Consider the following 12287-nt stretch of genomic DNA (forward strand, 5'->3'; position numbering starts at 1 on the left):
GACCTAGTTTATCCACCGTATAGCTCGCCAGTCCTGCCCCCTCCAACCCTTCTAAAACGTGGCGGAGATCTGGAGCTTAGCGTTTTCAAACTGACGTAACTCAAGACAGAAGCGGAAGGGAAAGGAAACCCACAGGTTTCTGTCTGAATGACGCAGAGAACCTCGTGTAAAAACCTGTTTATGATAGTCCTCAAAGTCAGCGATTGAGCTGTCCACGAGTTGCTCGCTGGGGGAGTCATAATCGGGGATCAGGGGCACATTGCCGCGTCGAGTCGTGCTGCTCTTTGGCAGCAGGGACTCATGCTCGTCGACGCCTTTGACACAACCTTGCGAACGAAGGATCTGCAGGCCGACACTCTGAAAACCAAGTAAATCGGAGACCGTGAGTTAAAGACTGAAGCTGAAAATATACGAATCCTGCTCCACGGTGAGTAACAGCGTCATCTGGAGGAGAGGGTTAGTCAATATTGAGTACGATTAATGGAGATTTCCTGCTTGTGGGCATTCTAAATGACCACAGGTGTCAAATTTGGACGTCATAGTCCGATGCTGGCCTGTTCAAACTTCGAGGTCGACGAACACTCGCGAAGATGCCTCGAGCTCGACATGTCCAAAAGCTCAATAGTCCTTAGCACTGGCACGCAGCGGCCAGCGTGCCTTCTGGGATCGCATATGCATGTCATACGCGGACGGGGTCATAGTCACACGAGAGGTTTGATGCTCTTCTGTCTTGCAGCAGGTGTTCTAGACTCATGAAGCTGTGCCAGCATAACCAGGTCGCCATCTGCTGGGGTTTCTACACGTCGCAATGGGTGCTTGGGCTCAGGGTTCGTTCGCCACTCGTGCGGCAGGGAGTTGCGGGTGCTTTGATACCTGTAGAATTGTCCAGCCTAGACTGGAGTTTCGAGGTCTGAGGTAGCAGCCTTTTCTGAAGAGGCAAGAAGCCTCGAAGGTTCCATCTACTTACTATTCCCCGCTGGTGCTCCAGATGCTAATTGAGAGGGTTACATCACGTAGATACGGAGCTTACCTCCTGATCCGTGCCTCGATGGATCGCCCTGACGATCTATTGTAGCCCTAGATACTCTAAATGGGTATGTTCGCCCCAGCGGATAGACTGACCCGGCGTCCGTGTCGAGCTGAAGGGGCGATGATCATCAGCTCACCAATACGGCTGCTGAACCTTGACCACCGCCATGGCTACCTATTCTCCCAAGTACACTACTTCCATAATCCAAGGCGCACTTAGATGCATGATCCACAGTGCCAGAACAGTCCAAACCGGGACACCATGATTATATCTGTGCACAAATCTGGAGATTGTTGCAAGATACAAAAATAGCTAACATAAGTCCTTCCTCGCGGAACATGAACGATAAGAGGCGGCAACACAATTTGGAATCAATATGTAAATTGTGGACTGCTTATTGCACCTGGAAATGAACTTACGATAGATATCAAGGTCTACGATACCTTGCATGAGGCGATTGCGAGTGATCAATACAATTAGCCACCTACCATGGACCCATGGGCCTCCACCTTCCCGGTAGGTAAGGTACGTCGGGGTTTGGACATGGGCATAGCTCAGACTAAGGGCCATAGTAAGGTTTCGTGTCCAGAATGCGACTGCACGGGCAGGAGAAGATCAATTGCATGTTTAGTGACATCCGATCGAAGCTGCAGTAATCGATGCAACTGATGCATTGACTCTTGATACAGGGCACAGTCAATATCTGCAATGTATTTGAATGGCGTCGTCTATCGTCAGGCCTAGACTTTGGATGGGAGTCAAGTCTCAAGGGTCCGAGTCTTGAGGTATTATGCATAAGACTGTATAGGATTGGTCGCGTAGAGGATGGAATATCTATTCATGCCTTGCTCGAGTGGCAATTGGCAATTTGTAACCAGCTGCTTTGGTACAGGTTGAATATTCCATAGTAGGCGAGAGGCATGACCATCTCCCGCGCTATCCGTCTTCGTCCCACTTAGCTTGAAGCATCAGAAATAATATCCAAGAAAAGAAAAAAGGCATTGCTTGAGTAGAGCAAGCGAAACCATAGCACGAGTTGATCTTACATCCAGCTTCCAGGACGCTAAACATTGCTGATTATGGTCGTGCTCCCAGAAGAAGTCGATACATGAAGAGTCTCGCAATTCTCATGCAGGGGCATCCCTGTCTCCCCATACCCTGACGGGAGACTCTGGGCACTGGTCTGCATATCTATTGGATCATTCTGATGGGTGAGGAAACGGGGAAGACGTCTGTGTCCGATTTTACAGTTTTAGCCACAGCGCCAACGCCTTTCCGGATGAACAGCGCCAAGAGAAGCGCAAACGGGTTTAGCCTTTGTCTGTCTCACCACCTATCTAAATGGTTGTGTTGGACTTGGGACCTCAGGCAAATACCACCCTGATAAAGCAGCATTTGTCGGAGCTCGCCTAGTCCGAGTCGATAGGTAAACATGGACAGCGCTCTGATTCAGACCAGAGACTGTTGACTGTTGATTAAATGCTAACATAACGATGGTTGGGTTTGAAACAAACCCCATTTGCATTTTTATGACCTGTCAAAGATGGTTTCATTTGAGTTTCGATCAGTTGCCTTTCTGGTAGTGCTTACCTCGGACGTTTAGGTTCTAACCTGATGTAGCTACGCAAATATACAGAGTATAGTACAGCATAGTAGTGTACAGCGAGTCAGTGACGGATTGAGCATCTGAACTGGTCTGACTACGTCTTCATCAGAAGGTAAATAGAAAGGCCCGTCGACAGCAATGGTCCTAGAGAACAAAAAGCAAAATCGATAAGCCGTAACAGACGGCGGAAGTACTCCGTAGTATCGACTATTTGACTACAACCCTGGAAGGAGGAAGCTAATTCCAGACCAAACGGATTAATGTTTGAATTAATGGAGTTTGAGTGTGAACCCGTTGGTCTGGATGAGATCCGATGGGCACTTAGACCTCACGCGACTGCCCTTAGTCTCCTTCTAAAACTCTCTAAATACCACTAAAACTGCTACTACATACTGAGGTGGTCAATCTGCGAATCCTCGCAAATCACAATACCTTTCTACTCTACACCAAATTGCCAATAAGGCTGAGGAAAACTCACTACTCGCTGGTGCTTTTGAACTTGACGATCATTCTATCTGACAGGATGTTTCAGTGTAGTATCTGAGTAGCGTATCCGGAGGACTTCATCACATAGGGTCGAGTACTTCATGCAAACTAGACCATCAGATGTCCACATATCGTGATCTACCACCTTCGTGAATAAATGAGGCCCACTTCGATCAACTCCCAAACCCGGCCGGACAATTTCAGCAGGGGTTTCTAAAGAACATCCGTGAGGTTATCATCGGGGTTCCTAAATTTTGCAAGGATAACCGTAGTCCCATATGCTGCAAAGAGACTCATGTAGGTACACGTCGAACTCTATGCACTGTACTTCTGAAACTAATCGAGTCGAGGTCCGTGAATGGTTCGTGCCGGACAATTGTTGCTCTGCATGCAATCTCAATCTGTCGAACTATCAATCAATCAGTCATTCGAGCGAACAGAAATCGACCGTCACGAAAAATGTGTCTTGCGAGGATCCCTTGATTGTACCGAGTAGTCTGGAGTTTGTTTAAGGCGAACACGATTATGCGGAAAACTTAAGCAGCTAATTCCTAATCAGTATCTAGTACTCTCGTGTTTAGCACGCCTGGATCAACCACGTCCCCATGGCAATCAATCCAAACAGGGGCTTGGTACTTATGTCAGAGTCTCCGTTATTGCTCCCTGGGACTGCTAATGAATCAGACCCAAGTCAACTGGTTCTTCCCCAAGAGGCATCTAAATAGAAGCAGAGAGAAGCCCATTCGGACTTCGAAGGCAGGGGATATGCACTGCATATTGCATAGCGCCTAGTACCCAAAATCATCGCCGAGGGCGAGCGATGCCCAGAATAGCAATTCCCCAACTTTTGATGGAACGTGACGAGGATCAGTCAGAGGCTCAGAGCAAAGGAAAATTGATGATGTATCTTATTGTCAATCACAAGTCATTACGCACGGCGGATGGCTTCCAGGATTCGCCTTCCATGGGGATTGAACGTGGGGCAGGCTAGCTGAAACCTCAGGGCTGCGAGCCTGCGAGTGAAGGAGAGGGAAAAAGGAACAAAAAAAATAAAACATAAAAAAAATAGGAGAAAAGAAAGGAGGCGTCAGATCCGTTTGATTTCTTCATAGATCCGGGGCCATGAATATGACAGCTCTTATTTCCTTTTGCCAGGGACCCGCTTTTACTGGCTCGGGGCGCATGTTTAGTGCGAGTTATGGATATGCTATGCAGCACTTTACTGCCTACTGCACATACATGGATATTATAAGACAGTCAGATATACGGTACGGATGTATGTACATGCATAACTATCTTATGGAGACTGAGCATTATTGATATTTGCTTCCTGTCTTGTCAACTACTGAGTGCCCCTACTCAATACTAATTAAGTTGCCCTGTTTGGCGTGTTTCCTTTTCGGTCTTTGCTATCTAGGGATTTGATGGCGAAAGCACATTTAGTGGCTGCCCCATTGCCTCAAGATTTGAAATTCCACCCATTATCAGTAGGCCTTCATTGATGTTCCCTGGCATTGCAGTATAATGACAAGTTACGGAGCTGGCTTTGAATCCGATAGACAGTACAGTAGAAAATAAACATAGAAGCAACACCTCTCGGTACTGCGCATTCTATTTCTAACGCCTGTTGAGTCAGAGTGGCGTCCTCAGAATCAACGGTATGCGTGTCCGTTGGAGATGTCGTTGATTGAGATGAATTCCAAATCACTTTGGCCAACCTGACTGGGCAATGTCTTACTTATTGACGTTTTGTGGCTTTAGCAGGCCAGTCACCATTATCCCAAGACGGAAGAAGCCCAGAACGTCGGAGCCATGAGTCTGTCAGCCATCTGATCCTGGTCGCTGGGTTCTCCCCGTGATCCATGTAGACGGGCCTGCCTCGGGCTGGTGGCGATCATCGAGTGGTCCTCTCGAGGCTTCGAGGCTTGATCCCTTCAGGGATCTAGGGCTGGATGGGTGAGTTATTCGGCCTCACCCGGTTGAGTAGGCAGACGTACTCTGTAGAGAATTGAGAGTTTTATTGATGAACATGCTCGGTCCAGCCGACGCCGATTTTGTCGTGTTCATCAAGCTCAATAGTAGTTATAGGCACGGTATGCCCGACGGGAGCATTGCCATGGACAATCATTATCGCCATCAATGATTGCTCGATTGCCTCCTCGCAGAGCGTCTCGGGTATTTTTGCTCAGCTGTCCCAAGCTCTTCGCTCTTCAAGCAGCTCAGATCCTTGCTTCGTGCTATTTGATTCTGGTCAGGATTTGTGGAGCCTGAGGCAATGACGACCCGCAATGTGGAGGCTTTGCGTCTGCCTGTGCGTCGGATATTTATCTGTGCCATCACTATATTAGTCCAGTTGATCGCTTGCCAGTACTTTTGTCATTCTGGCAGTACCACTGTATCACCACTGCAGAAAGTAGACAAGGGGGACGCATCGGCAGCATCTCCAAACTCCAGATCGGGATGAACGCAGATGGAGGCTGTTTCCGATTGCTTCTTCGACCATGGAATGGGTCTAGGGCATCTGGAATTGGGAATCCTCCTCTCCATAGGGATCATATTCATTGAGCTGCGTCTCTTACCCCAGAAAGAGCAAAAGCAAAGCCGGATTGGCAGTTCCGTAACAGCCACAGAATCTTCAATGATCTCGCTCATCCACACATTACTGGAAACGTTTTCTCTGTTCTCTCGCGTGTACGATTACACTCACACTATCTTCGGGGACTCAATGCTTTGCTTGGAGCTGAAGGAGCCCGAGAGGATAAGGCCATGGCCATTATTGGCCTGATCAAAGTATATTGAAGTATTGATGGCAGTGATGCAAGGGGAATCGATGTCTTCTACCCGTGTAGATCAAAAATCCACAGCAGCGGTGACAAATCAAGGGTCTCCGATCCCTATCCAACGCAAACAGCGTGGTCATTCGAACAGCACGTTGATTCGTCGATCTGCTTTTCTCCTCATATGCCAGTTAGTGCGAGCCACATATGTTATGTGAGGTACTTACGTATAGTGCCGTCTGTGCCCTTAAGGTTTTGTGACAGAGATAATCCAAACGGGGCCACGCTTCCCGAACACTATCTAGATACTATCTAGACAATTCCCTACCCCATAGATTGATTGCAGTAACTGATTAGTGGGTGTCGAGACCAAACTCTCCCGGAATGCGATTCTTACTTCCCCGCCATCATGGGATGGACCTGGAAAGATGCTGCTGTGGCTTGGTGGGCCTCTGCACATCAGTACGTAGGGATTGACCAGGAAGCCATGTCAATGACCCATTTTATTATTCCTGCCATTAAGTAAGTCATTTTCTAGACCAGACCCATTTTCTATTGCCCACATGCTCTAGATACTGTAATTCCTAATTCCCTTCCCCATTTCCGATTTGGGGTGGTCGCAGATCTGCCTAGCCGATAGTTGATACATCCTCAATTTGGATAGATACGCTCACACTTTGGAGAAGAGATCAGAGATTCGAGCTCCATTTTTGCTTGCAGCTCATCCACTGCACGTCTGAGCGCCACCCACTAAGCCGAACTCCTTCTCTTTCTCCTCTCCTTCATCCCTCGTTCGCCATCCTGCATTCAGATATAAAACATGCAGCGGGTTCGCACCTTATCCACAGAACAAGCAGCTTTGAGTTCTTCATCTGTTCACATAGCCTCGTGGAATCCCTCGCTTTGTCCCAAGCATCCCCCTTGAGCTATATCTCTCAATTCTAAAACAAGTGTCTCACCTGCTTGCATCAACCTTGTGTCAACAGTTCAACACGAGAACCATTGTTTCTCTATCTTCTACGTTCCCGTCTCTTGCTGTTTCTCTGAGACATACCCACCAAGCAAGGCTACGTACATACCCGCCATACCTACACATACAGAACACTTCTGGAAGTCATCTATCACAGTGTCTACACGGTGAGACAGACAGACTTGACCGTTCCGCTCTCAGCCACCTGCAACACACACAGCAGGAACCATGATGTTTGACGACATGCCGTCGAGTTGCGACGAGATCTCTCAGCGCCGCGCTTTGCCGTGAGTGATCAACGTCTGTCATCGTTTCAAAATGTTGTGCGACTGACGTACCTTTCCCTCCGTAGCAGCATACGCTCCATCTCAAACAGCTCATCCGGGCCTGTAGATCTGGGCGATGACCGCAAATTACCTCCTCTTCCTCGAGCGGAGCCATTGCCTCGGGGACCGTTTAACCCATTCACTTCCAACATTTTTGCTCCCAGCCCACCCAGCCCACATGACACTTTCCCCGCCAAGTCGCCGTGGCCGGTTTCAGAGCACATTGTGACTCCTCCCTCTCCAGCCAACTCCGCCGACAGCTCCTGGCCCGACAGTTTGACGCCTCGCAAGGCCTTTGACTGGTCTCAGGAACTCTCTCCGGCCGACCTGCTGAGCTTGATTGCCCCTAAGAACATCAGTCGAAAGCCACCACTGCAGCAATTGTGCGGAAGAAAGCGCAAGGGAAGCATGATCTCTGCCGATGTTGATGATCAGCGAGAGAAGCATCGCATTGCCGAAGGAAACCGACGCAAGAACCTCAGCCAATTGCACCGGGAGCTTGATAGCCGGATTCATGACTTCTTTCTTGAACGGGCAGGCTGGAACCCGGCCAAGAGCTTGCCGGAATCCAAGGAACATATCGTTCAGGGAGCCATCTTCCTCATCGACTTCATGCTGCTGATCATCGTGCACCTGATTCGCCAGGAGAATGAAATGCCCCGACAGCTGTCAGAGAAACTGCAGCCCCAGATCCGCTGCATGCAACTCCAGCAATTGGTGGCGAACCTGCAGCAGCAGCACCAGACAGCCCAGCAGCAGATCAAGGTTCTGAAGCAGGAGAATCAGCTGCTGGAAGAGCGAAACCAAGCACTCGAGTTTCAGCTCAAATCGTACGAGCACATGTTCCGGTCGCCCAAGAGCGAGCAAACGAGCCCTCGTCCTCTGGCGCAGGTCCCTGAAGCCAAGACTCACAATGTGCTTCCTGGCTTACGAGTCGTCTGTGATGGGATCACCGCCCCGAGCGCCGCCCCCGAGTCCTTGCATCCAGGCTCCTCCCACGGGCAGTCCTTCGGACACACCTTTCTCTCCGCCACTCCTCCGATGACAGGACCTTCATCACCTGTATTTCCTCAAACAGCTTATTCGGTCGCACATTCGCGGCGCGAATCTCTGATCCCATCACCGTGATGCAGAGAAATGCAACTATTATTGTGGTGACTTCAAAGGTCGTCCTTCTGTCATGAGTTTCCCTGGGTCATAGAATGGTTGTCGTCCTGAACCGGCTTGCTTTCGATTGTCTATCGCGGTTGAGCGTTTGCATTGTATCAACATCAACTCTGAAAACAGTGATGCGCTTTTTCATTCTGCAGTTTCGAACGTTCGACGTCGGTTATCTCTCAACTTATCTCGTGGATTATAGAATATTTATGGTGCATTTGTCGGCGAACATTGGAGAAAACGGGCGGTGCATTTGAAAGGAAAAGGAAATGATGGGTGGATTTCAGAGTGGGCTGTTCGATTCCTTTGTGTATTTCCTTTGTTTGGTTCTGTTTCCCTGCGGAAACTTGGTGTTTGGAATATATGTCGTTTCTGGGCTGGCTGCTGTTGGTTTCCTTCATGCTCCCGTATATGCGAAACGTTAGGAGCTGGTTTCGGTTTGTTATCTCTGCCACTATTGAACATTATGATATGCCTGAAGGACATAATGGGCTGTACACACCAGCAAATACATGATTCATGAATAATAGCCACAGAATTTCGATTTCTATCATATTCGATTGGCTACGCTTCGAACTGCATCCAAATTTACAATGCTGAGGCATCTAGATAAATCTCGAGATAGCAAATCTCTCCAGTTGGCGAATGGGAAGCGCCTCGACGGCTCGACCAACTGCCAAGAACAACCCCTTTTCGCCACGATGGTGGTTGTTGATGAAGATGGTCGAGAACACCACAATATTGACGAGATATCGAACAGAATATCAATTCTAGAGCTTCAGATTAATGCTATTTTAGAACCAATCTGCAGTGATGATAATATTAGTGATAAAGTTCCACAGTTGATTTGACCGCTAGCTATAGAAAGTGATAATCCAAGGGTGGACTTGTTCTACGTTCTGGGCTCTGCCGTCCCCGTTCCCAGATTGTACTACGTACTCAGAAAACTCCCCGTCCTTCCACGGCTCGTTTTTCCTTCTCCCAAAACGGCCTGATTCTCTGGCAGCATCGTCACCCATCTTCGATTTTCGCTGGACCTTTGGTTTTCTTTTTTCCCTTCGTCTTAGATATACATTTATTTCATAATTACTTTTGGCTCCATTTACACTCGTTTGTTGTCTCCTCTCTTGCGGTGCCCTACTGGCCGCACCCTTCCGCAAGACCACCTTTTTTCCCCATCTCCACCAAGCCATTCCTCCCTACTTCGCAATTTATCGCGTTATCGACTCCTTTCCTCTCGTTCCGGTGCCAGCCAGGCCGACTCTTGAAAAGTTACTTCGAATTGTGTCGATTCAAGGTTCCTTGTGAACAGCTTCGAGGATTTACATCTACCGTGCGGTCGGCTGGTTATCTCCGTTCGACGTTGAGTGTCCCCAACACACCTTCTTCCAGGAATCGTTGCCGTCTCCAAACCGTGACGATTTTCCGAGTAATCGAACGGTATCTCGCCAGTCGCAGCGCATTCTCTGGTCGCATATCGCAAAGATGCTTCTTCCTAAGGGAGGCGTAACGTGGAAGTCGGCCAAAGCTCGACTCCCTCCCTGGAGGGCCGTTGTTGTTCTCTTTACACGACCGCGATTCTTGATATCTTTAGCTCTCACAGGCATTTTGATCTTATTATGGCGTGGAATCAGCAAGTCAGCATCTGGAATGCAAAAGTGAGTATCCATTCGGTCGTCATGACACAATTGTGAAGTGGTTCTGACAAGGGGTTGGTGTGATCAGTTTCTACTGCTATGGCCCCCCCAAATCTCCAATGGAAATGACCATCAACGAGATGAATGCATGGATGGCGCATACTCAGACTCCCGTGATTTTTAACCACCATGAGCCCTATGTCGTAAACGACAGCAGCATTATCAATGTCGACCTCAACGGCATTCGTTCCACCCGTGAAGCTAAGGAGAACAAGGAGCGGGTGCTGATCCTCACTCCTTTGAGAGATGCCGCGCCTCATCTGGAAAAATACTTCGATCTCCTCTACAACATCACTTACCCCCATGAGCTTATTGATCTGGCGTTCCTTGTTGGCGACTCTCAGGATGACACACTCGCTGTTCTTGCCAGGGAGCTGAACAGAATCCAAGATCAAGTGGAAGATAAAATTGCTTTCCGCAGCGCGACAATCGTTCAAAAGGAATTCGGAGCTGATACTGGCATGAATGTTGAGGATCGACACTCCTTTGCGGCTCAGGGCCCCCGGCGCAAGGCTATCGCCCGAGCTCGCAATTACCTACTCTACTCCGCTTTGAAACCTGATCACTCCTGGGTTTACTGGAGAGACGTTGATATCGTTGACAGCCCTCCAACTATTCTGGAAGATTTTATTTCCCACAATAGGGACATCCTTGTTCCTAGTATGTCGAACTCTTCTGTTCCAGTTGCTTCAGCGCTAACGTATTATTCTGTTCCAGACATTTGGTTCCATCGTTACAAGGACGGTCGTGATATTGAGGGTCGCTGTATGTGCATGCCTGTTTCCATGTTTGGGAAGCATCATTTACTGACAATCGTTAGTTGACTACAATTCGTGGATCGAATCCGACAAAGGCCGCAGATTGAGACAGACTTTGGACCCGGACACTGTTCTTGCTGAGGGATACAAGGAATATGATACAGGTCGGGAATACCTCGTTGGAATGGGTGACTGGAGGAAGAATAAGGACGAGGAGGTTGAGCTTGACGGCATCGGTGGTGTCAACATTCTGGTCAAGGCAGACGTTCACCGTTCAGGTTGGTGCATTTCTGTCATCACCACGTACATTTGAGTTCTAACCGTCCATATTATAGGCATCAACTTCCCAGCCTATGCGTTCGAGAACCAGGCTGAAACGGAGGGGTTTGCCCGTATGGCCAAGCGGGCTGGATACGAGGTGTACGGCTTGCCGAATTACATTGTGTGGCACATCGACACCGAAGAGAAGCCAGGCAACCTCGGGGATCGCAAAGCGTACTAAAAATCAACGATATGAGTCAATGGCCTCATCCATGCATTCAGGTTTGCCAAAGTAGACCTGAAAGACCACCTCTCCAATTTACGCTCAATACCCGTTTGTCCACAGATATCTGACGCAGTTGCCGTCAGGATGATTGCGTGGAGTTCTCAACCATATTCATCATTGCTGGTTACATTTCCAGCTATTCATCTCTATGCTCTTGTTTTCTTCAGTGATGTTTCGAAACGGATATCTAAGATATCAATAATTTTCAATCTTCTTCGTGTTGTGTTCTAGGGATTTTTATGTGCTGTTTCCTTGGCGCTTCGGGGACGTTGTTCAGCGGTATTTGGAGGATTATAGAGTTGACTGGTCGACTGATTGATTGACCTCATAGCTGCCTGAGTCTTGTCCGTGATCTTTCTGCAATCAGGCAGACCGACCTGACGACCCTGACGCTATCAATCTGTCTTTGCTGTCTCTTGGGATCGCCCTTATCTCCGTTCACCAGTTCGTTGTTCGAGAGTCGTTCCCAGTTGTCTTCCGAGTCTGGATCAGTCAATGACGTTGTCCTCAGACTTGTGCTCGTCTATCATGCAGAGATACATTGAATGAATGCCTGGGAGCATTTGGCAGAGAGACATCATAACCGGCCAGGGCGCGTCCAAGGCGTTGATGTCAAGTTGAGATGGAGAGGGAGGCAGATCAGCATCGAGGTCGCAACCATTCATGTACATACGTATATATGTACTTACACAAAGTGAATTTCTGACAAGCATACCAAGTCTTCGACATCTTTTTGAGCCCATCTGGTGAGCCACAACAGCTGCTGCTACCTCGCGACATTATCAGATTCATCCGACCAATGAAGATTATGACAGTGACCATGTAGTTGCATACCGATTGGCAGTAAATCGCGTTGTTAAGAAGCAAGCATTGCTAACGTCCTAGTCGTCTCGCATCATGTTCGTTAAGTTATCCGGTGCAGGTGTAGGACA

At 48.5% G+C, this 12287-nt stretch overlaps 2 protein-coding genes across 2 annotated transcripts; both read left to right on the top strand.

The window, feature by feature from the left end:
* Positions 1-7097: 7097 nt before the first annotated feature.
* On the top strand, positions 7098-8323 carry Asppvi_000905 (putative HLH DNA binding domain protein; the record flags this gene model as incomplete). The annotated part of the gene is made up of 2 exons (XM_043297209.1): positions 7098-7156; positions 7246-8323. 2 exons carry the CDS (start codon positions 7098-7100, stop codon positions 8321-8323), a joined length of 1137 nt encoding a protein of 378 aa, XP_043153144.1.
* A 1515-nt stretch (positions 8324-9838) lies between these two features.
* On the top strand, positions 9839-11310 carry Asppvi_000906 (ANP1/MMN9/VAN1 family protein; the record flags this gene model as incomplete). Its single annotated transcript, XM_043297210.1, has 5 exons — positions 9839-10011; positions 10079-10710; positions 10768-10815; positions 10871-11086; positions 11144-11310. 5 exons carry the CDS (start codon positions 9839-9841, stop codon positions 11308-11310), a joined length of 1236 nt encoding a protein of 411 aa, XP_043153145.1.
* Between the last annotated feature and the right edge of the window lie 977 nt (positions 11311-12287).

The sequence above is a fragment of the Aspergillus pseudoviridinutans genome (genome assembly GCF_018340605.1).
Source record: "Aspergillus pseudoviridinutans IFM 55266 DNA, scaffold_1, whole genome shotgun sequence".
NCBI classification, from domain to species: domain Eukaryota; kingdom Fungi; phylum Ascomycota; class Eurotiomycetes; order Eurotiales; family Aspergillaceae; genus Aspergillus; species Aspergillus pseudoviridinutans.